The following is a 23166-nucleotide window of genomic DNA, read 5'->3' on the forward strand; positions in this document are numbered from 1 at the left end:
TCTTTTTCTAATTTAAAGTTAAATTTTACCACACTATTTCACAATTGATTTTTTGGGCTCTTGCAAATATTATCATAAATTAGGCCCATGACACATCATTTTTACATTTGCAAAAATAGCAAAATTGAAGCCCAACCCGCATTTTAAAATTACGAAATTACGAAGTTACCTTCAGTCATTACTGATACACCAATATATACGGTTGATACACCAATATATACGACTGATACACCAATATATACAATTGATACACTAATATATACCGTCGATACACCTGATTTGATGTATTGTTTGTACACTTTGTTTTACTCTCTAATACTTCACTGATACATATTATTAGTTTAAAACACTTGATATGTTGTTGATACACTCAATCAATTAAATACACTTGAAGCACTAAGAATGATACACTTTATATATCGTTGATACACTTGTTATCGTTTCTTGATACACTCGATAGATTTAATACACTTAATCATTTGCTAAACTTTATTGATACATATTATTAGTTTGATACACTTGATATGTTGTTGATACAGTTGCTCAACTGTTGATATACTCAATCAATTAAATACACTTTGATGCACTAAGAACGATACACTTTACATATCATTGATACATGTTATATATTGTTGATACATTTGTTATTGTTTGTTGATATACTTGATAGATTTAATACACTTAATCACTTGCTAAACTTCATTGATACATATTATTAGTTTGAAACACTTGATATGTTGTTGATACACACTGTTGATACATTCAATTAATTAAATACACCTGATGCACTAAGCATGATACACTTTATGTATTGTCGATACAGTTGTTATGGTATGTTTACAATCTTAATAACATGTTGAACATCATTATCGCCTATAGTCAACAAATTAAAATTGAAAATTCAATACATGACTCAACTTGAATTTCAGTATGAATCAAGTTCACAAAAAAATCAAATGATGATATCGCTCCATCAACCAAAACACAATTTGTTTTGTAATCCACGTAGTAATGTTGCTCATCCCATTGACCACTTTGAAAAACAATTACAACCAATTTAACCATAACTACAATAAACTGCAACAATTTTAAAAAAATGAAAAACACGTAGTAAGTATATCAGTCAACTAATACATATAATATAAGTATATCATATCGTTGATATAAAAAACTGATACAAATTAAAAAAAAACAGAACCGAACGTAACTAAATAAAACCAAACTGATCTACAAAGTTACTTTCGATAAAAGATATTATGAACAAATAAAAGAGATGAGGAAGAATTAATCGTAGCCCTAATTTTAATAAATAATATATAAGCAATTTACAGAAATAATATTAGAGCTTAAAAAATGGGGAAGAAATACATACATAATTGTTGTTTTCCCTGAAGAAAAAATGAGGAGAATAGGAGAAGAAGACGAGGAGAAGATGATAAAAAAAAGAGAAGCCGATGAAGGGGGAGAAATCTAAAAGAATGAAACTGAAGAGAGAAGAGAAGGACGGTGGAGAAGAATAGTGGAGAAGAGGCAGAAGAAGACGAGGAGAAGAGAAGTAGGTGAATAGGAGAAATGGTGAAGAAGAACAATAGAGAAGAGAAGAAGAAAACGAAAAATGAAGGAGAACAATAAAGAAAAACGAAAGAGGAAGAGAAAACACCAAATAAGGGCAATTTTGGAATAATAAAAAAAATAAAATAAGAAATATCAACCAAAATTAAAAAGTTGCTATATTTACAAAATTGAAAATGTTAGTGCTAATATTGCTAAATTGAATTTTTATTGTGTATATATCTACAAGTGATTATTTTAAAAACTACAACTTAGAAAGCACAAATAGAAACGCACGCATAAAAATACGAATACAAAGTTTTAGTCCTACGAATACAAAGATTTAGTTCTCAATTCTAATGTATCGTTGATTTCTTTAAAGAACTATTTGTTCCAAGTAACATTCCTACTAAAAGTTCTGAAAACATATTTACATATTTTATTTTATTTTTAAATAAAATTATTATTATTATTATTATTATTATTATTATTATTATTATTATTATTTAATTAATATCAAACAAAGTTAATTTTGAAGGACGAAATTGAAACTATAGTAATATAATTACACAACTGAAAATATAGACGAAAGAAGCCTCTTATCTCAAGTTCTTGCTGCAATTTTGGCTTCTTAGAGGCTACGCAACCAACCACGACCCATAACACGATACTAGTGAACAAGGGAAAAGTTCAACATTGAAAACCAAAGACTTGACTACACTACAATAACCCGATGCTACAAAATGAAATGGGTGACTACTTATAGACATTGATAACATTACTTTCTGTACAACTTTACAGAATAATTCTTTTAAAAAGAATGTCAATTAAAAAAAAAAAAAAAATCCAATCCCCCACACCACAAATGAAAGAATGGAAATACCTACTTGGTCTTTGGTCCTATAACTTAGCATCTGACTTATTGAACTCATACAAAAACACAGATATGAAGGAAGTACTCAGGATTCATTAAGTTGTTCACTACCCAGGAGAAAGGAATTTGGCCTTTTGGTTCAATCCCTTGGATCCTAACCAGCTTGATGCTAGGATGATAAGATTGCAAATATTCCTCAGAAGAAGTAGATCCCCCTTCTGTTTTGGTACAATCCAACTGTTCTGTACTATCACTTTGTTCTTCGCCTATAACATTTGTTGATTCGTCCTTGGTAGTCGCCTTCTCGGTAAAAAGCTCAGGTAACAGACTCCTAACAGCATCATGTAAGGTGAAGCACTTACCTGCAATGTATGGAGATGAGGAAGAAAATCTCTTCATATGCCTAGACATTGTACTGTTGACCTTTGTGGTCATGGATGGATATACACCTTAAACCAGTATGACAACTATATTTCTAAAGCACAAAAACTCTCAGACAGATCGTGAAAAATCAATCTACACTCAGTTCTCCATGTTTATAAATTGGCCTCTAGTCTTTCTTTTATCAATTGGACAGCATAAATCTGGCTTAGTCAATCACACATCCAATAACACTGTGCTCATATAATAGACCGTTCCTATAAACAAAAAGTGATAGTTCACGTTGCTTTACCTTCTTCTTGGATCTCTACGGGACGATTAATGTATGAGACATCATCCCAATTGTTAACTGGTGGTGCATCTTCTAAATTATCAAAATCATCACCTAAATTCCTTACATACAATCGAACGGGAATTCGACCTGGACATGCTGAAGTAATAAGAAACTTATCCTAACAAGTGAAATGATAGCATAAATGAATATTAGACATGAGGGGAAAGAGTAACAAAGGTGACAGAAAATTTAAAAATCATACACATGCAACCCACATATAGGATGGAAATCCAATATCTTGCAAACTTGCTTTGCTTGACATACAGAATCATTAGCAGAGATTCTTTTGTGTCTGCGTCTCAAATAGAAAAGGGAGAAAGTTGAATGATAAAACACTATTAGTTTGAAGTTGATGAATCTTTTTAGCATAAGAACCAAAACGTCTCACATTTGAAATCAAAACAATAATTTGGAACAACTCTCCCCCTCCGAGAGAAAACCCATATTTGATGAAATCAAAACAATAAATGATATATAGCAAATTACTCTCCACTAGACGGAGAAGTTTTTTAAAAGAATAGAAGATAGTCAAGACACAAATTATTGGGAATATATTACAAAATGTAACCATCTGAACGAAGAGCAAAAGGGTCAACAAAATAAATCTTCAACATGCAAACTTAGATGCAGAGGACAAAGAAACTACCAGTAGAAGCACAGAATGCCTAAAAGTGGTTGTCATACCTGTTATTAGTTGTCCTGCTATATCCATCTCGCCACTACTTTTAGCAGGCAATGATGCAGCTGATATAGATTTCAACACATGCTCGAGACCAGTTCCTCCAAGCTTAAGTTTAGATGATATACGTAGATAGGCTTCTAAATCAACTGCAAGCAGAAAAATTAGGAAAAAGAACACATTATAAAGTCTATTGGATTTTCCTCTACATTCTTCATTAATATTAGGTCTATTGGATTTTCAACATAATTTATGTTCTTGTTTTTACAATAGAAATAGGAAACCTTTTTATACAAAACAATGAAGAGACATAGAAGGAGGATTAACCCCTCTAACCAATTGAGCTCGCTTGCCAATAATATTACTATTGGAGTAAATAAAGAAAGAGGAATTATTAAAAAAGTTAATCGAAATGGTGTTGTTTGACTGATTAGGACGGAAAGAAACTAGATGACTTTTGCAAATGTGAGCTTAGCTTAACTGACATCTGTATGTTCTTGAGGACAAAAGATCTCAGATTCAAATTCCCTCACCCTCAAGTTGTATTTAAAAGACCTTTTCAAAAAAAAAAAAAAAAAAAAAACTAGAGGACTTTTAAGATACGATAGTAAACGTACAACATACTACTTATTGGTAGTCTAAGAAGCACCGACACTTCTAAGATGGCCAAGTATCGGTGTTAGATATGTTTCCGATATCGACACGCCCCGATACGCTAGCTGGCGAGTCAATTTCTTTTCTATTTTTTAGTTTGGGACACGGCTCCGACACGACCAAGACATGACTGGAGAATAAAAACCCATAGAAATGGCCCATTAGTCCTGCCCAATGGCAATAAGTATTAGGTTTATTTCTTTAAAATTCTCTTAAAACAAAAAGCTTCACACACACCACCACCCTCTCAAAATTAAAATTCTCTTAAAACAAAAAAGCTTCACACACACCACCACCCTCTTCTTCGATTCTCCCCATCAGGCCACCAACCCTCTTGCTAGTCGCCGTCGCCGCCCATCTCTCACACCGATCGTGTGAACTTGTCTAAGAAGAGTTAACATCATCTTTTTTTTCATAATTTTTATAATTTTTTTTTATGGTTCTAAACTTGTTATTTTGATATCTTTAATTGGACTACTTGTTATGTAATATGTTTATATGCATCGCATATATTTAATTTTTTACTAAAAAATTGACATGTCCCCGGTTGTTGTGTCCTACTTTTATGAAAAATGGCGTGTCGGCATGTCGGTGTTGCTGTGTCACCATGTCACGTGTCGGTATCTGTGCTTCCTAGATCGTGGTGCTCTAACCACGAGAAATTATTATGTAATTACACATTTTTGCAATATTAAACAATTAGAAGGCTCTCCTTCTGTAGTTTCATGTAGGGTTTTCTTTCTATCCTCGGCTCCTAGGTTGTACATTATATGGTTCTCTTTAGGAAAGGGTGTTTTAATTGAAGGCTGCAAAATTAATTATATCACAAAAATAATTGAACTGCAAATTACAAAATAATATTGCAATAGTCACTTAGACAGAAGTGCAAAATTATGGAAAGCTAAAGTAAAATGTCATTAAGTCATCAACATTTCACATCGATAAATTATTGATTTAATTTCTAAAACCAAGGTACTACTGCACTTGCTAGCATACCATTGGATACAGAACGCCATAACTCCAACAGATCGGGTTCCGACATGCTCATGACATTCTTGGTGTTCCCATTGACAATGTAATCCGCCTGACCATAATGAACATCCCTAGATCAACTTGTCAAAAATTGCTCTTTGACCAAATATCATTAAATTACTAAGAGCCAAATTAAAATTACACAACAAGAGCAAGACCACGATCGTATGGATAACAATGATAACAACGAATAATAATTGAATTTTCGAAGAGATGCCAAGATGTTGCCTCTAGGTTTGCTATTTTTGATGATAGCAAGGTTTGTAGAAGACATACAGCTCTTCGTCCATCCTCTCCTTTTTGTTCCAAACCCCCTTGGCCTCTAGAAACTCATACACAAATGCCCAAACAAACTTACCAAAGCTTTCAGTTTCTCCAAATCTGATTAAATGATAAAATCATCCGTTTTGCTCTTACAAGGATTTACAAAGATGCTCAATGAGCTTGTTTGCAATGAAGGAAGCATCAGGGATTTGACTACTGACCACAAAGCCAATTAACTTTTGGAAAAAGGACATGGGAGCACACATTTCAGTTTATCAGTGAGAACCCTTGTAACGATTTGTATCAAAAAGATGCAAGACTTATATGTCTATAGTCCCCCACTTATTCGGGATCCAATTTCTTGGAAGTGAGGTAAATATGAGTCTCCTTAAGCCCAACTTTGATGATAGAATTCTGGAAAAAAAAATGGAACACTCTAAGGATGTTGATCTAGGCATTTTGAACTCCACTGTCAAACTGTATGGTCCCAAAAGCTTATTGGTGCCAGATTTGTGACTGCCTTCCAGATCTCTGCCTTTGTAAAAGGCACTTCTAGTTGGACAGAATTGAACATCTATTGGGTCCGACGGTATATATGATGGTAAATATTTAACTGGACTGATTGTTGAGTCTTATAACAAAAGTCTCATAGCTCTCTGGTTTGATAAATTTAGGGTCACACAATTAAAAGTTTAATGTTCTATCGAACATAAAATTAAAAGATCTACTGAGCACAAAATTCAAAGTTCAAGGACCTATCTAATATTTTTAAATTTTAGGGATTTATTAAACACCAACATAAGAGTCTAGGGACCTATAGACAAACTAAGCTTGGTATTTAACCTTTTATTTTCTACCTCCATTTGGTGCCTTAAAACAAGGTGGTCGTATTCCTGAAGAAATCATAATGATTTCGACCGGATTCAAAGAAGATAGGTTAAATAAAAAGTTTAGTCTTAGAATTTTTAGGTTGTGTCTATTTAGACCCTAAACTTTAAAAAATGTCTCAAAGTTTAGACCCTAAACTTTAAAAAATGTCTCAAAGGACCTTAAACTTTCAATCGTGTGTCTAATAAGTCTTTGAAAAATAAGTTTTTTTAAGAATGAATTGATCTATTAAATCTATAACTTTATGTTTAATGACACCCTAAACTTTCCTAGAAATCTCAAAGTTGAAAGACTAAACTTATAATTCAACCAAGAAAGTACCTCTTTTAACGAGTTAATAAAGCTCCACTTTATACTATCTTCACCTTCACAAGGAATTAACAATTGTCTCGGATAACCTCTAAAATGTACCTGTTAAAAAAAGTGAGATGATTTTCACGTCACATTTTTCAAAAAACAAGAGAAAGTAAAGGCAATACCTAATTTAAATAGTCTTAGATTTAGCTAAGATACCCCAGTAATCAAATTCATTTTAGAGAGTGGATATTGTATTTGAACTCAAAGGTAGGTAAAAACGTTTAGAGAGACATTTGGTTATAGGAAACGGGATTGTGAAAGTCTAGAATTAGGAACTATGGGATTTGGAAACCGGCATTTGAGTGCACTGTGTATGGAAATGAGACTCAAAAGCCTAAAATGTGAAAAAGGTGTTTGATTTGTACCATGAAGTATCTGCCTTTAAGCTAGAGAGTGACAGCCATTTGGCTTAGAGAGCTAAGTTCTTACACATTATTTGCAATTAACCCTGCAAATTGCGCTATTAAATACAGCAGAAGGAATAAAAATAAAAGCACACGTGAGAATGAGGGAGAAATGGAGAAGGGAAGGGGGGACCACTCTGGTGGGACCCAAAGTTAGTTAGAAAACTTGCTATAAAGAGAGGAAGTTAGACGGGAAGAGGGGAGGAAAATCGTGAAGGAGGGTGCCGATCTCTAGAGAGGAGAGGAGGGCAGATGGTTTCAGGTTCCTTAGTTTTTCTTTGATTTCATTTGTTTTTTGAGAATTTATTCTTGCTGTTTGTGATTTCTGTTTGATTATAGTTTCTCTGTAATTTGTGATTCCTCTCTCTGTCGAATCACTAGTACTTTACTGTGTAATGTAGTAATTCCTATCAATATAATAGACACTACGCTGGTGTTCTATCAGCTAAGTTCTTACACATTAGTGTAATGCAATTGACCCTGGAAATTGCTCAATTAACCCTTTTTTCAAAGGTTAAAAACTTTGAAACAAATTACAGAAGTCTAATTGCAGTGTGGATATATTGACGTTCTTTTTTTGGATGCTGAGCAAAAATTGCCTTCCATGAAATTTTATTAAAATGTTTCTCTGGATTGTGTTACAAAACTGAAAGAAGAGATCTAAACAGAAACGTTGAAGTAGCTGAAATTCCATTCCTACAAAAAGTTCAACTAATCCTAAATTCGTCATTAACGCACCTAGGGTTCTCATGCTCTAATGCAACAGCAATCGCATGATAACAATCAAGACCCAGATCCGCATATATATTAATCCTCACGTGCAACTAAGGCAAGATTGAAACTTTTTCATTTGATAAATTTTTGGAAAAAATTCCAATTATACCACTGAACTTTGGGGTTATATTGCAATTAAACCCAAAATTGCTCTAACTGGATCAGTTTTGACCATCTATTAAGATTCAAACTTAAAACTAAAAATACGTGATTCTCTCTTGTGTATGTGTAAGATTTCTGAAAATTCATATATTAACAACATATTATAGATAAATTTTAAAATCAAATGAATAGTACTAGTTTTCATTAAGGGGTCTTTTAAAAAATATAAAAAAGCGGCAAAGTATTTATACTGTATATAATAATTTCAAAAAGGGAAAAAGCCCAGAGGCCCAACGTGTAAAATACCAAAAATGCCCCGTCAACTACGCCGTCAATAACGTGCGCGTAATATATCTGCGATCATTTAGATTTGGCTATTGTTTTGGTATACGATCGTTTAGGTATGACTGCAATTTATTTTTCAATTCTACCGTTTAATTTGGTTACGTTTAAATTTGGTTATACAATCGTTTAGATATGGCTACAATTTATTTTTCAATTCTATCGTTTAATTTTGTTAAACGATCGTTTAATTTGGTTACATTTAACTTTGGTTACACGATCGTTTAGATTTGATCAAACGATTTTTTTTCAAAATTTGGTACATGATCGTTTAGATTTGTCTAAACGATTATTTTAAATTCTTTTGCTACACGATCGTTTATTTTTTTTATACGATCTTTTAAATTTATCTACACGATTGTTTAGGATTTTTTAAAATTCTTTTGCTATACCATCATTTATTTTTTTTATACGATCGTTTAGATTTGTCCTCATGATCGTTTAAATTTGTCCACCCGATAGTTTAGATTTGGCTAAATAATTTTTTTAATACTTTTGATACACGATCGTTTAGATTTGGTTATTCAAATTTAAACGACATAAAAAAAGACGAGGAAAAGAAGAAAGACAATGGAAAGCTTAAACGATGTAAAAAAGAATAAAAAAAAGAAGAAAAGACGATTGAAAGAAATCGCAAAATCAGAAAAGAAAAAGACGATGGAAAGAAATCGCAGCGAAAAAAGAGGAAAAGAAAAAAGACGATTGAAAGATTTAATTGAAAACTAAGAAAGATTATGGAAAGAAATCGCAGAAAAAAGAAGAGGAAAAGAAGAAAGACGATAAAAGAAATCGGATGAAAGAAATCGCAGAAGGAAGAAGAAGAAAAAAAGATGAAAGGGCAAACTTGAAATATTTAAAAAATGGCTAACTTTATGGGCTTTGTTACATGAGCCATAAATAGTTTGATATTTTGTTACATGTGTAAGTTTCCCATTCATTAATGTGAGTGGCTTTTCTTATTTTCTTTCTTAATTTTTTATACCTAGTTAGAAAGAATTACATGATAAATTTTTCTTATTTCTTCCTTAGGATTTAGGAGAAAACAGTGTTTCCAAAGCGCAAGGCACACGTTAAGGCGACAAGCTCTTTAATCGCCTTAAGGCAAGATGCAACAAAAAAAGCGTTGCCCGATTGAAGCGAGGCACACTTGAAAAAATAATGAATAAATATTATTTTTGACAATTATAGATAAAAAAAAATACTTAGATTTTTAAAATGTTAAAATATTCAAAATTATTAAGAAAAATTAACTAAAAATATATTGAAAAAAATATTTGACAAAAGAAATAGAAACAAATATCCTTTTTAAATGGGTAAAAAATAGTTCTTTGAGTAATGGGGTACAAATTTTGCCATTTGTCAGTTCGGTTAACATGCAGCCAACATTACTTTAATTTCAGCAGCCAACCCTTCCATTCTCTTCTAGGAAATTTAAATAATAATAATAAAAAAAAGAGAATATAACATCTCTTCTTCCGTTCTGATTTCCAACCAATCTTCTTCCTTTCCATCATTTTTGATAAGCAACCGATGGATGGCTGAGCAAAAGGACGACTTCTTTCATTTTCTTCTACTAATTCTGCTATTCTTTTTCTTCATTTCTTTGGTTTTTATTTAATTCTTCTGGTTCAAACCTTCATTCTTCAGAAGAAAATTTGAAGAAAAACAGAAAAACTTGAAGATGATATAAAAAAGAAGAAAGGCGAGAACCTCAATGAAGGTGCTCGCCTTGGGTATTTGCAAGGCGGTATGACCTCCCATCTCCTCGCCTCTCGTCTTACGCGAGCGCCTAGGTGCGCCTTAACAACTCTGGATAATAATATTTTTATTTAGGTGACTTAGGGTTTATTTTAAATGGAATTAAGTGAAAAAGTCAATACGTTGGTGGAGGGTCTAAATTGATCTAATTTAAAAGTTTATGGGGCGTTTGGGGGAAGGGTTGGATTATGGAGGGTTAGGGTTATATAATCCAACCCCCGTTTGGGGGAAGGGTTATGTAATCTTAGTTTTAACTCTTTAACCCTTCCTCAACCCTTCTTCAACACTTCTTAACCCTTCTTCAACTTTTCCTCAATCCTTCTTCACAACATTATCATAACACTTCATTCATAACCCTTCCCCCAAACACATCTTATCATAACACTTCCTTCATAACCCTTCTCCCAAACACATCTTATTATAATCCTAGGTTTATCTTAACACTAGGTTTATCATAACCCTAACCCCCCATAACCCAACCCTTCCCCCAAACGGCCCCTTAAGGTTTAAATTGATACTATTATTAATTTGGATTATTAATTTGGAGTAAGAGTATAAAGTGATTAGTACATTTTTGTTCAACCTAAATTCAAACGAAACTGGGACTCAGTTACATTAAGAAAACGCAGCTTGAACTGTAAAGATGAAGAGAGAGAACTGTACCGTTAGATTCCATGGTCTTTCTGGTTCTGCACATAGTAGGTCAAAGAGTACACCAGTTGGTATATTCCTGAGAAGCATGAACCGGATTCTTCATGAGATACACAAACTTTTACCAGGATTGTTCATTCTGAATAAATTACTAAAACTATAATCTAAAATTGTAGATACTAACGTACTGAACAATCATGGAAATATTGTTGTCAAACTAAACGGATAACTAAGTCACAGAAATTAGAAAAGAATTGATGTATTTAGTTGCTGTTATTTTAAAACTGAGCTGTCCTTTTAGATATGTTGCTGCTATTTCAGGACTGTTATACTTAGAGCTAATGTAATTAGTTGACTTTTGGATTTTAGTATAAATACCCATAGTTTGTCATTTTTGAAAAAATTAATAAAGAAATTCAGAACTATTTCAAAGTCCTTTGTGTCTTCCCGTCCAAGAACACACACAAACCAAATTGGTATCAGAGTTTCACCAATGAAGGGAGCTGTGACCGGCAAGGGAAAGGATGTAGTGCCTGATGAAGAAGAGATCCCATCCCCACGCACTTTGGCTGCCCGATTGATGGCTGTTGAAGAAAGCATGGTAGACCTCAACGACCGAATGGGAAATCTTGAAACCTCCATGGAGAGACTTGTTCGCCGGCCTGAAGTGGCATTGATGGCCCTTCCACAGCAGCAAGAAATCGGCGACGGCAACCACCAAGAACTCCGGCACATTGCCGGTTGAAATTCTGACCAATCAGGCTGCGAAGACCACCGAAACTCCTCTGAAACGTCCAACGATGGCCAAGTTCATCATAGAAACTGCTGACTGCAAGAACCCATTATGGGTCTTCAAGATTTGGAAGCCTCTGATGAAGAAGAAGAGGACTTCCAGCCATGCCAAAGAGAAAGAAGAGGGGACCGACGACAGAGATAAATCATATATCATAACCCAATTTACAGAAGGGGTTGAAATGGAGGAGAACACTATTTTGAAGACCGACTGCAGCCTGCCCAATACAGAGAAGTACGAAGGAGGGAAAATTTCCAGCAAGATTTCAAGAGGAAGGTTGACTTATCGAATTTTAGTGGCAAATTGGATGTAGAAGCATTTCTTGATTGGGTTAAAAATGTGGAGAGCTTCTTTGAATACATGGAGATAGCCAAAGACAAGAAAGTCCAGATGGTCGCGTTGAAACTCAAATCGGGTGCATCGGCTTGGTGGGATCAAATCTAATCGACGTTTAATAGGCAAGACACCCATAAGGAGCTGGCCAAGAATGCTTCCTACCCGCAGATTTTGAACAAATTCTCTATAACAATACCAGCGATGCTGCCAAGGTAATAGGAAAGTAGCAGAATATGCTAAAGAATTCCACTGTCTAAGTGCAAGAACCCGGACGAATGAGAGTGAGAACTATCAAATAGCCAAATTTGTTGATGGTCTCAAGGAAGACATACATGAACAAGTTGACTTGCAACCCATAGCCACGTTACTAGCCGCTATTTCGATGGCTTTTAAAGCAGAAATGAAGCTGGAAAAAAGGCAGAAAAACAATGGCACCAAGAAAAACAAGTGGGACAAGACATTCACTCCGTACCAACGAAAGAATTATGACAATGTCAGGCAAGTTCAAGGCTTCGGTACATCAAAGGCGAAAGAACAATCTTCCAAAGCAAACCAAAGTCCAAGAACTCAAGAAATCTCTAACAAGAAAAGCAGTTCAACCAACTACCCAAGACCGAAATGGAATTTTGCTACCGGTGCAACTAAAAGGGACACTTATCCAATCAATGCCCACAACGGAAAAAGGTAGATATGTTGAGGGAGAAGAGAGTTAGGAAGACGAGGCGGAGCCTAACTCCGAAGAGGAAATAAATGAATTGGAAATGAATGAGGGGAACCAACTATCTTGTGTGATACAACGAATTCTCCTAACACCAAAGACAGAGACTCACCCTCAACAATATTCATTATTTCGTACACGCTATACATTTAATGGTAAAGTTTGTAATGTTAATTGATGGTGGAAGTAGTGAGAACATTGTGAGAACATTGTCTCCTCAAAGCTTGTGCAAGCGCTAAACCTCAAACTTGACCCACATCCTTACAAAGTTAGTTGGATCAGGAAGAGCGACGAAGCATAGATAAGTTCAACTTGCACTATTCCTCTTTCTATTAGTAATTTCTATAAAGACCAAATTATTTGTGATGTTCTTGACATGGATGTTTGTCATGTCTTGCTAGGACGTCCTTGGCAATATGACCTACAAGCAATACATCGAGGAAGAGAAAATACTTACGAAATCATGTGGATGGGTCAAAAAGTGAAACTCTTACCTTCTAGGAGTCCAACAGAAAGATTAATTTCAAGAACAAGAAAGAAGTCAAGAAGCAACTTTTTCACATGCAAGAAAGTGGAAGAAATCCACCAAGTGCTGGAAAACCCCAATGACTTGCCTCCACTTCGGGATATCCAACACAACATTGATCTCATTCCGGGTTCCACTCTCCCAAATCTACCTCACATAAAATGAGCTCAAAAGAGAGTGAGATTGTTCAAGAAAAAGTTAGTGAGCTCCTAGAAAAAGGACACATAAGACCAAGTTTAAGTCCTTGCGCCGTTCCCGTCCTTCTAGTCTCTAAAAAAGATGGTTCATGGAGAATGTGCATGGACAGCCGTGCCCATCAACAAAATTACAATTAAATACCGTTTTCCCATCCCAAGAATGTCCGATCTCTTTGATCAACTCGGAGGAGCAAGATTTTTCTCGAAGATCGACTTAAAGAGCGGATACCATCAAATTCGAATCCGACCCGGAGCTGAGTGGAAAACGGCGTTCAAGACCAATAGCGGCCTCTTTGAATGGTTGGTAATGCCATTCGAACTATCTAACGCGCCTAGCACGTTCATGAGGTTAATGACTCAGGTTCTACGCCCTTATCTTAATAAATTCCTAGTAGTTTATTTTGATAACATCTTAGTTTATAGCAACACTTAAGATGAACACTTATCTCACTTGCACAAACTTTTTAAAATACTCCAAGAAAATAAGTTTAGTATTAATTTCAAGAAGTGTTCTTTTGTTGTTAAGGAAATATACTTCTTAGGTTTTCTCATTAATGAGTTTGGAATTCCCGTAGACCCTAACATGCAATAAAAGATTGGGCACAACGAAGAACGGTAAAAGAATTGCAAAGTTTTCTTGGGCTTGCTTCTTTTTATAGAAAATTTATAAAAAAAATTTCAGCACCATAGCATCTCCATTAATGGAATGTTTAAAGAAAGGAAAACTTGCTTGAACTAATTCTCAAACTCAAAGTTTTATGTTCTTGAAAGATAGGTTATCCAACACACCCGTTCTTGCCCTACTAGATTTTACTCAACCATTTGAAGTAGCAGTTGATGCATGTGGGTATGGAATAGGAGCGGTCTTGTCTCAACACACTCATCCAATTGAATACTTTAATGAAAATTTAAGTGAGGCAAGACAAAAATGGAGCACCTACGAACAAGAACTATACTCTTTGATAAGAGCTTTAAAGATTTGGGAACACTATCTTTTAGGACAAGAGTTTATTCTATTCTCTGATCATTTATCGCTCAAATATTTGCAAACACAAAAAAACATTAGTAGAATGCATGCTAGGTGGCTTTCTTTTATTCAACGTTTTAACTTTGTGATAAAACATAAAGCTGATAGTACCAATGTGGTAGCGGATGCCCTTAGTAAGAAAGCCAACCTACTTACTATTCTGAAAACTCAAGTAGTTGCATTTGATTCCTTGCCTACCCTTCATAAAGACGACCCCGATTTTGGTCAAATTTGGTCTTTTTGTGTTGATCATGTCAATTGTAATGACTTCCATTAAACTAACGATTTTCTTTTCGAGAATAATCTTCTTTACATCCCTAGAACGTCTCTTCGTGAAGCTTTGATTAAAGAGCTTCATAGCAATGGTCTTGCGGGGCATTTCGACATAGACAAAACATACCAACTATTGAGTGATAGATTTTATTGGCCTCAGCTTCGTCGGGACGTTACAAAGAATGTCAAACTTTACATGCCAAACTGCCAAGGGACAGTAGCAGAATATAGGGCTATACACACCTTTACCCATTCCTAAAGGCATTTGGGAAGACTTGTCCATGAATTTTATCCTAGGACTCACAAAAACTCAAAGGGGGTATGATTCTGTCCTTGTTATAGTTGACCGTTTTGGCAAAATGTCTCACTTTTTACCTTGTAGGAAAACCTCAGACGTCGTTTACATTGGTAATATGTTTTTTTAAAAAAGTTGTATGTTTGCATGGAATACCCAAATCCATAGTTTCCGATCGTGATGTCAAGTTGCTAAGCCATTTTTGGAAGACACTTTGGAAAAAATTCAACACAACACTCAAGTTTAGCACCACTAGTCACCCACAAACCAATGGGCAAACTGAGGTTACTAATAAAACGCTTGCCAACCTAGTAAGGTACATTGGGGGAGACAAACCTAAGCAATGGGACCTTATCCTAGTCCAAGAATCGAACAACAGGGAAGTCACCATTTGAAATTGTTTATACTAAGCTACCAAGACTAACTGTTGATCTTATTAATACCCATTCCAATGTTGATCTTAGCTCCGAAGCTGAAAATATGGTGGAAAGAATAGCAAAGCTCCATAAAGACGTAACCGATCAAATTGAAAAGATTAACCAAGCATACAAAAGTCAAGCCGATAAGCATCGAAGATTTAAAGAATTCAAGGAAGGAGACCTAGTCATGATACACCTTCGCAAGGCAAGACTACTAACTGGAAAATACTGTAAAAATACAGGCAAAGAAGATAGGACCCTATCCAATAATCAAGAGATTTGGAGATAATGTCTACAAGATTGATCTCCCCGATCACATACACATCAACCCTATCTTCAACATAGCCGATATTTTTGAGTATTTCCCACCCGACCAGCTATATCTTTCAACCTAAAACTCGAGGACGAGTTCGTTCTTCTTGGGGGGGGGGGGGGGGGGGGGGATTTGATGTATTTAGTTGCTGTTATTTAAGAACTGTTATATTTAGAGCTAATGTAATTAGTTGACTTTTGGGTTTTAGTATAAATTCCCATAGTTTGTCATTTTCGAAAATATTAATAAAGAAATTCAGAACTGTTTCAAAGTCCTTCATGTCTTCCCGTCCAAGAACACACGCACACCAATAATCCACTCGGGGCAACCTCAATTTATTATTATCTATTTCTTATGTGAGATGTAATTATAATTTCATTGATAATATGAAATTACAAAAGGGCAGGTAAGCAGTGTGGGATTACATAATGCTACGTCATTGGGAAACTGAAGTAAGGTTGTAATCACAAAAGTAGCGAGGGAATTTACCCCATAAGGAATGTATACAAAGAAATGATCAAAGAAGTGAGCAAAATTAGACTCCCTATCTTAAAAAATACAGTGATTCTGCTTGTTCCAAATAAGCCATAAGAATGCTTTGATGATGAAGCACCAGAATATCTTACTTTTGTCTCTTAATGGATGGCCGATAAGGATCGTATTCAAAAGGGTGAGAGTATCGCTTCGGAAGACCATGCGGTAGTTGCAGTATGAGATGATTTTCTTTGGTATAATCACAAAAAACCAGAAGGTTCATAATAAGACTCACCACAATAACGATATAAAACACACCAGTTAGGAGCTGATTCCATGGAGCCTGTTAAGAACATCTGCCGTATTAATTCTACCATGACTGATCTTCCCCAGGAAGAAGAACCAGTCAATAGGACCTCTCCAAATATTCTTGGAAAGGGCAGCATTGATGTTGATGCCACAATAAGATAGGTGATGAATGAATGATTTCGATGTAAAATGACCGGATTTATCCAATTTCCATCTCAAAGTGTCTTCTACCCGGAACCCTCCTTTTTCCTAGATAAGGCATAGAGCCTAGGAAAAGTGGCCTTGAGGGGAAGGGTTCCAACCCAAAAGTCTTTCCAAAACGAAGGATTTTCACCATGCCCAAATCACATGCTCGATGTTATCATGAACAAGATTAGTCATTTGTGCAATGTACCTCCATGGACCTTTGTAATGTTTAAAAAACCTACTTTGGGGTTGAGGAGGGAGACCATACTTAGCATCAATAGGCAACTCCAAAGAGCATCTATCTCGAACTGACATGTCCATATTCCATTTCGCCAACAGGCCTTTATTTATTTTTTCAAGCCAGTCAAGCTGAGGCCCCACTTTAGTGATGGGGAGTTCTACTTTCTGCCAACTGATAGAGTGGAAACTTCTGTTGTCATTGTGCCTGCTCCAAAGAAACTTCCTATATTGTTTCTCAATCTAATCACCAGTTGTGGTTGAAATCTTAAAAAGATATAGGAAGTATTGATTCTCAATCCGATCACCAGTTGTGGTTGAAATCTTAAAAAGATAATAGGAAGTATGCAGGGAAGATTGCTAAGTGTGACTTGGATCAAAGTGAGTCGGCCACCTTTGGACGTATAAGAACCACTCCAACTATTAAGGTGCCTCCCCACCTTCTGAATGATAGGGCTCTCAAAATGATGATGAAAAAGGTTTACCATTCATAGGCAGACCAAGACAAGTTGAGGGCCAAGTACTGACCATACATTCAAATGTAGCCACAAGAGAAGCAATCCCGTGATATTGTCTAAATGAATGCCCGTGAATTTGAACTTAGAATGGTTAACGCAAAGGCCAAATGTGTGTACAAAAGTGTGAATAACCTCAAAAAAATTTCCAGCTTTTCCTCATTGAAAAGAATGGTATCATCAAGAAACTGTAGATGGTTAATACCGAGATTTGAGTTCCTGACAGCAAAGTTCTCAATGATATTAGAATCAAGTCCTTTTGAGAGCATTCAACTAAGGAAATCAACCACCAAAGTGAACAAAAAAGGGGGAGAGGGATCCCTCTGTCTAAGGCCATACATGGCTTTGATCTTGCCTCTAGGTTTTCCATTGGTGATAATGGAGAAGTTGGTGGATGAAATAAAAGCCATAATCCATTTCCTCCATGTGTCACCAAAACCTTTGAAAATCATGATGTTAAAAAATTCCCAATCAGCCATATCAAATGCCTTCTCAATGTCAAGCTTTTCACCATACCTTTAGTCTTGGAAAGGAAGTAGGGATCAATCAGTTCATTAGCAATTAAGGAGGCATCAATGATTCGGCGATTAGCTACAAAAGCAAATTTATTCTTGGAAAGTGTATGGGGGACAACTCCCTTCAGAGTGTATGGGGGACAACTCCCTTCAGAGTTTCTGTTATAACTTGCGCACTAATTTTGTATAAACGTGGTATGGCTGATCAATCTATAATAATCACCAACCCATCAATCTTTTTAGAAGTCAAGCAAATATGAGTCTGATTGAGGTTGGCATCAATAATGGCTTTCTCAAGAAAGTCTCGGAACACCCTTTTGATACATTTTTAAGGATGTTCCAATGCTTTTCAAAGAATTCAGTTGTATAACAGTCTGGTCTTGAAGTATTATTTATTACCATCTTAAACACTTATGTTCTTCCAGATATAGTACTAAATAATAGGCCTGTAATCAGTTCAGTTCGGCTCGGTTCTAGCCTCGAACAAAAACTGAACTGCCATATATTACAATGAGAATGAGAAAACTGTGCCGAACCATGTAGGAATATTAACTGTACCGCTCCAAACCGGTGAAAACCAGTTTACTCGGTTCGGTTTCGGTTCACATCATTAATGACGATTGTCTCTCCAAACACGAGCCCATGAAGGGATATATGATGCAATTCAAGTCCATTACGTATTATTGGATCAAGCCCAAAGCAAGTCAAGAAATTTGTGGCACTCGGGTGTTAAACATATTCAAAATAGAAGTTCTGCGTTCATTCTAGCTTGAATTCGTGCACTAGAACATTCAATTGAGACACGTTGCCACTAGAGCCGCCTCTTTAAGTTGCTTACACAATTGTTTTTAATATAGATATAGTTGTTCGGCCGGCTTGGTTATATTATCCTTGTTCAATTCCAAAACTGAAACCAACCCATTTTAAACAGTTCTTTGAAATGTGAAAACCGAACAGGTAGTAAACCAAGCCAACAACGGTTTCGCCCGGTTTTATCGGTTTTTCCATTTGCCCTTGCACCCCTACTAAATTATAGATAATTTGAAACAAATATCTAGAAAATCATAAGTTATAAATTCTGCTTCTCCACTAAGAACAGAAAAATATAATAATTGAAAACAGCCCAACGATCTTAAAGAATTACTACCTTTTGTTTTCTTTTTTGCCCCCACAATTAGACATATTTGACTTGAGAAAAATAGATAAATAGTTTTTCAAGGAGAGGAAAGATTCAAAATACTTTCTGAAATCTTGAGAGCTTATTTATTTTGGTGGCTCTAATTGAAGTGATGTTTATAGAGCTTGTTGTAATGAATCCTTCACTTTTTTTATGTCATTTCAAGAGTGTTAGTCTATTAGTAGTTGGCACAGCTATATGCTCTCAAAAAAAATGCTCTCTTTCGAGGAAAATAATTGAAGCTAAATTTGGGTCTTCTCCTGGGGGGTAGTGGCAGAATGACACAACAAAGCACTCCAATGCCCTTGGAAGGATATTTAAAAAACAAACAAGCTAACCTCTTGCCGAGTTATCCATTCTCTTGAAAATGGTCTTGCACCATTTTATGAGCCACCACCTGATGTGATGACAATCTGGACCAAGTCCAAGAAGATCCAAGATTGCATGTACCTGACCTAAGAGTTGGAAGCCACCTAATAAGCTGAATACGACATTGCACAAGAAGCTCAAGTAAGCTCGTCAAAAAACTCTAAGGAGGAAGCTCAATTCCTCACACCACTTAATCATCAGTCCATTTTTTGATTTAAATAATCATCCGTCCATTTCCATCCACACACTCACACCATTAATGCCCAACAACAAATCTGCATGGCCCATTGCACAGACAACTTGTGCATGGGTATGCACGACTGATTTCCACAGCCCATTAGCAATTTCTTCATGTAGCCATCAACGTGCATCCATGGAGGAACCCCACATACACAGCCAACCCCATCAGCACAAGTCTACATGCGCTCACAACCATATGCCGTGCATTTGGACCCTACCTTATGGCCCTGCTTTGCATAGTGTGTTGATAGCCATGTTGCCCATAACGCCCATGCTACTCAACAATCACCTAGGTGCACGCCCACCAGCGGCTTATTAAGCATCACCCCTACACCATTGTCCCTTGCCTCCTTCCAAAAGAATTTTGCTTGTTTCAAATTTTGCTATTTTAACACTATATGATTTTTAGGAGTGAAGGTTAGATGGAACAATTTTCAATTATTTTGAAATTCATATTCTTACAACAAATTTTGAACCACCCCAAATTATTTCGGGCACGTTTGGGAGGATGGAATGGAATGAGCTTGTAATGGGTTTAGATTTCAAAGCATTTTGGATCTTGTTTGTAATACCAAACTCATTCTCTTCCTATAGTTTTCAATCCAACACTCTTTCCTACCGTGTAGAAGCTTCATCATCCCATTCATGTTCCTCCCTCAATTCCCCACTCATTTCAACATCCCTAAGATTCCCAATAATCTTGATTACATTCCATCCTCCCAAACAACTCCTCAAGAATTTTCAAGACCTAGGGTTTTTAGATTCTCTTTTTTTTCCACCATTGACTATATACACTCAAGGAGTGTCATATTCTTCTAAAGCACTGATGATGAATCTTTGATTGTTTTTTATATTAGAGAGTGAACTCCCCGTACAAGCCTTGTGTCTAGATTGCAAATCTTGAGATATTCAAGTTTAGTTACCAAACTTGTGGAGTGTTTCAACCCATGATAAGAATGAATTCTTGGATCTCTTGATAAAATTATCCGTTTCTGATATTTTCCTTAAGTTATGGCCGGGAGGTCCACACAACCAAAGAATTGCAAAGGATAGCCTAAACCAAAGTTCTTAGTGTTGAATGTATCAAGACTCTTGACGAGGTTCCCTTGCTTCCTCTGCCCAGAACTTTATTCCCTTTACGTTTATTCAAATAACGCAGTCACCCAAATTTGGTCAATAAACTTTTGATTTGGAATTTGTTCACAAGAAAGACTAATGTTTGCAGAATGATTCTCTCCCTTGTGACGTATGAAAGGATTCTCCTCTAGTTTTCCAGATTCACGATCTTGGACTTTTGATCTTTCAGAATATTTAATGAGCAAGTCTCTTCCCAAGACCTAAACGTCAATAGGAACTTATTACATTCTGATTCTTGCAAGGCAATTGGGAGGTTTTCATTTTGTAAATGGCATAAATAGTCTATACAACACCAATAGCCATGACAAATTCAGAAGAGTAATTTGCATCCTCTCCCCTAACTGGTTTGCTCTTTGCAAGAGGAGCTCAAAACAACAATATCACATTTTTGTTCATTGCAAGTTTGTTTCCACTATGTGTAATCTTGTTACTTGTACAACCTGTTTTTTGCTAGGCCCATCCACGAGATAAAGACATTATTTCCAATCTTCACTGCCCCCTTTTTTAGTTCAATAACATGTGCAGGTGGAGGGATTGAAACCTCAAACTTCTTGATCCAGGGCATATGCGTTAACCAGTTCGACTGCTCACCTCTTACAAAACCAACCTCCAAGGAAAAGGCTAATTTTGTATGCTGTATGGATTAGTTTGATCAACATTTTTATGGAATCTTTGGTTAAAATGGAATCAATGTGTTTCCAGTGGTTGGAGAAAACTTCCCCCTTTCTTGGGGATTGCATCCTTTAAACAGCATATTCATGTTGTAGACTTAACAAAGCCTTTTGTAATCATTCTTAAACAGATATACATACGCTAAGTTGCTACCAATCCTTTTATAATTCCCATTAGGATTGGTGAAGGCTCTTCTTTCCTCTCATTTATTTTACTTTACCAGTGATATTGTTTCCCTTCTACATTTTCCTTTTTCATGAGTGTCAACCATCTTCTTCCCTTCTAAATGATGACTGTTTGTAATCATACTTGCCCAGGTTGAGATAACTATCACATCTTATTTTCTTTTTTCCAGTTTCTATATTAACTGAAGTCCTTCCTACTAAAAAGAATACATAACAATAATCTTAACTTAACATGTTTCAATTTTCAGCTTCTTCTACAGAGTGTACCTTGTGAGATGGTGCACCATGTATCTTGTGAGACATACAAATGAGAGGGAGAAAGAATTGGATCAAAAGCAAAAAAGTAGCATGAATAATTATGTTAGACAGCCACAAGTACTTCCCCAAAAGAGAGAATCAATTGGCAGATTGTTAAAGAAAGTTAAAACTAATCTACAAAATTGCAACAAACTATTAGCAAAAGATGAAATTTAAAAGAGCAAAGAAGAGCGTACCATTTAAGGGGCAAACCCTGGTACTCAAACCAGATGGTGTCAACTCCAGGAGGAAGCGTGCTACCGAAGTAAGGTTTAATCTGAGAAGCCAACAGAGGCAGGTAGCCAATCCGAGGAGCTAAGACCTAAAGTAGATCAAAAAACAAAATCCCATATGAAAAGCAATTCAATTCGATTAAGCTCAATCAAAGTTCTACTTGGGCGTACATTAGACACATAAAAAGCATCCCTCGTTCAAAACACCAAATTGAAAACACAAGAAGCAGGAAGTACTAACAACCCTTGTACCCAAACTCAAATTTCTCAGAGAAAAAGAGATAAATGAACAGAATGAACCCATGATGTTCATCGGTTGAAGAAATCAGATAGATCGAAAAGGGGAAGTGCAGCAGAAGGGGAAAAGCAGAGACTTACCATTGCAGGTGGTGGAGGAGGGACGGTGGTGACTTCAGACTCATGGAGATGAATCTGTAATGGAATTGCACCTTCCCAGATGTACTTCAGTGCGTCCATGCCCCCACTCCCTCTATCTCTCTTCTTCTCCTCCTCGTCTTGTTCTGCTCGTCAGTAACGTTTTCCTTTCTCTTTTCTTTTTCTTCTTTTTGCCTCAATTTTGTTTCTTTACCATTTTTTCAATGACTTTTTAATTTCTTTTATTGAAATACGTATCTCCTTCATGGTTCATATGTAAATTTATTTTAAAAAGTTTTATCA

General features: G+C 35.7%; 1 protein-coding gene across 3 annotated transcripts; it reads right to left on the reverse strand.

The window, feature by feature from the left end:
• Nucleotides 1-2285: 2285 nt before the first annotated feature.
• Nucleotides 2286-23166, reverse strand: LOC103496203 (autophagy protein 5). 3 transcript variants are annotated; one of them, XM_008457971.2, is made up of 8 exons: nt 22867-23166; nt 22453-22577; nt 11058-11124; nt 6979-7068; nt 5470-5557; nt 3825-3968; nt 3099-3227; nt 2286-2787 (listed from the first exon to the last, which is right to left on the reverse strand). In XM_008457971.2, the coding sequence occupies exons 1-8, from the start codon at nt 22963-22965 to the stop codon at nt 2480-2482; spliced, it is 1050 nt and encodes a 349-aa protein (XP_008456193.1). In that variant the 5' UTR covers nt 22966-23166; the 3' UTR covers nt 2286-2479. The 3 variants fall into 3 exon arrangements, with proteins under 3 accessions (XP_008456193.1, XP_050942289.1, XP_008456194.1); XM_051086332.1 differs by lacking the exon at nt 3099-3227 and having other exon boundaries at nt 22867-23101; XM_008457972.2 differs by lacking the exon at nt 6979-7068 and having other exon boundaries at nt 22867-23094.

This window comes from Cucumis melo, chromosome 6 (assembly GCF_025177605.1).
Source record: "Cucumis melo cultivar AY chromosome 6, USDA_Cmelo_AY_1.0, whole genome shotgun sequence".
Classification (NCBI taxonomy): Eukaryota; Viridiplantae; Streptophyta; class Magnoliopsida; order Cucurbitales; family Cucurbitaceae; genus Cucumis; species Cucumis melo.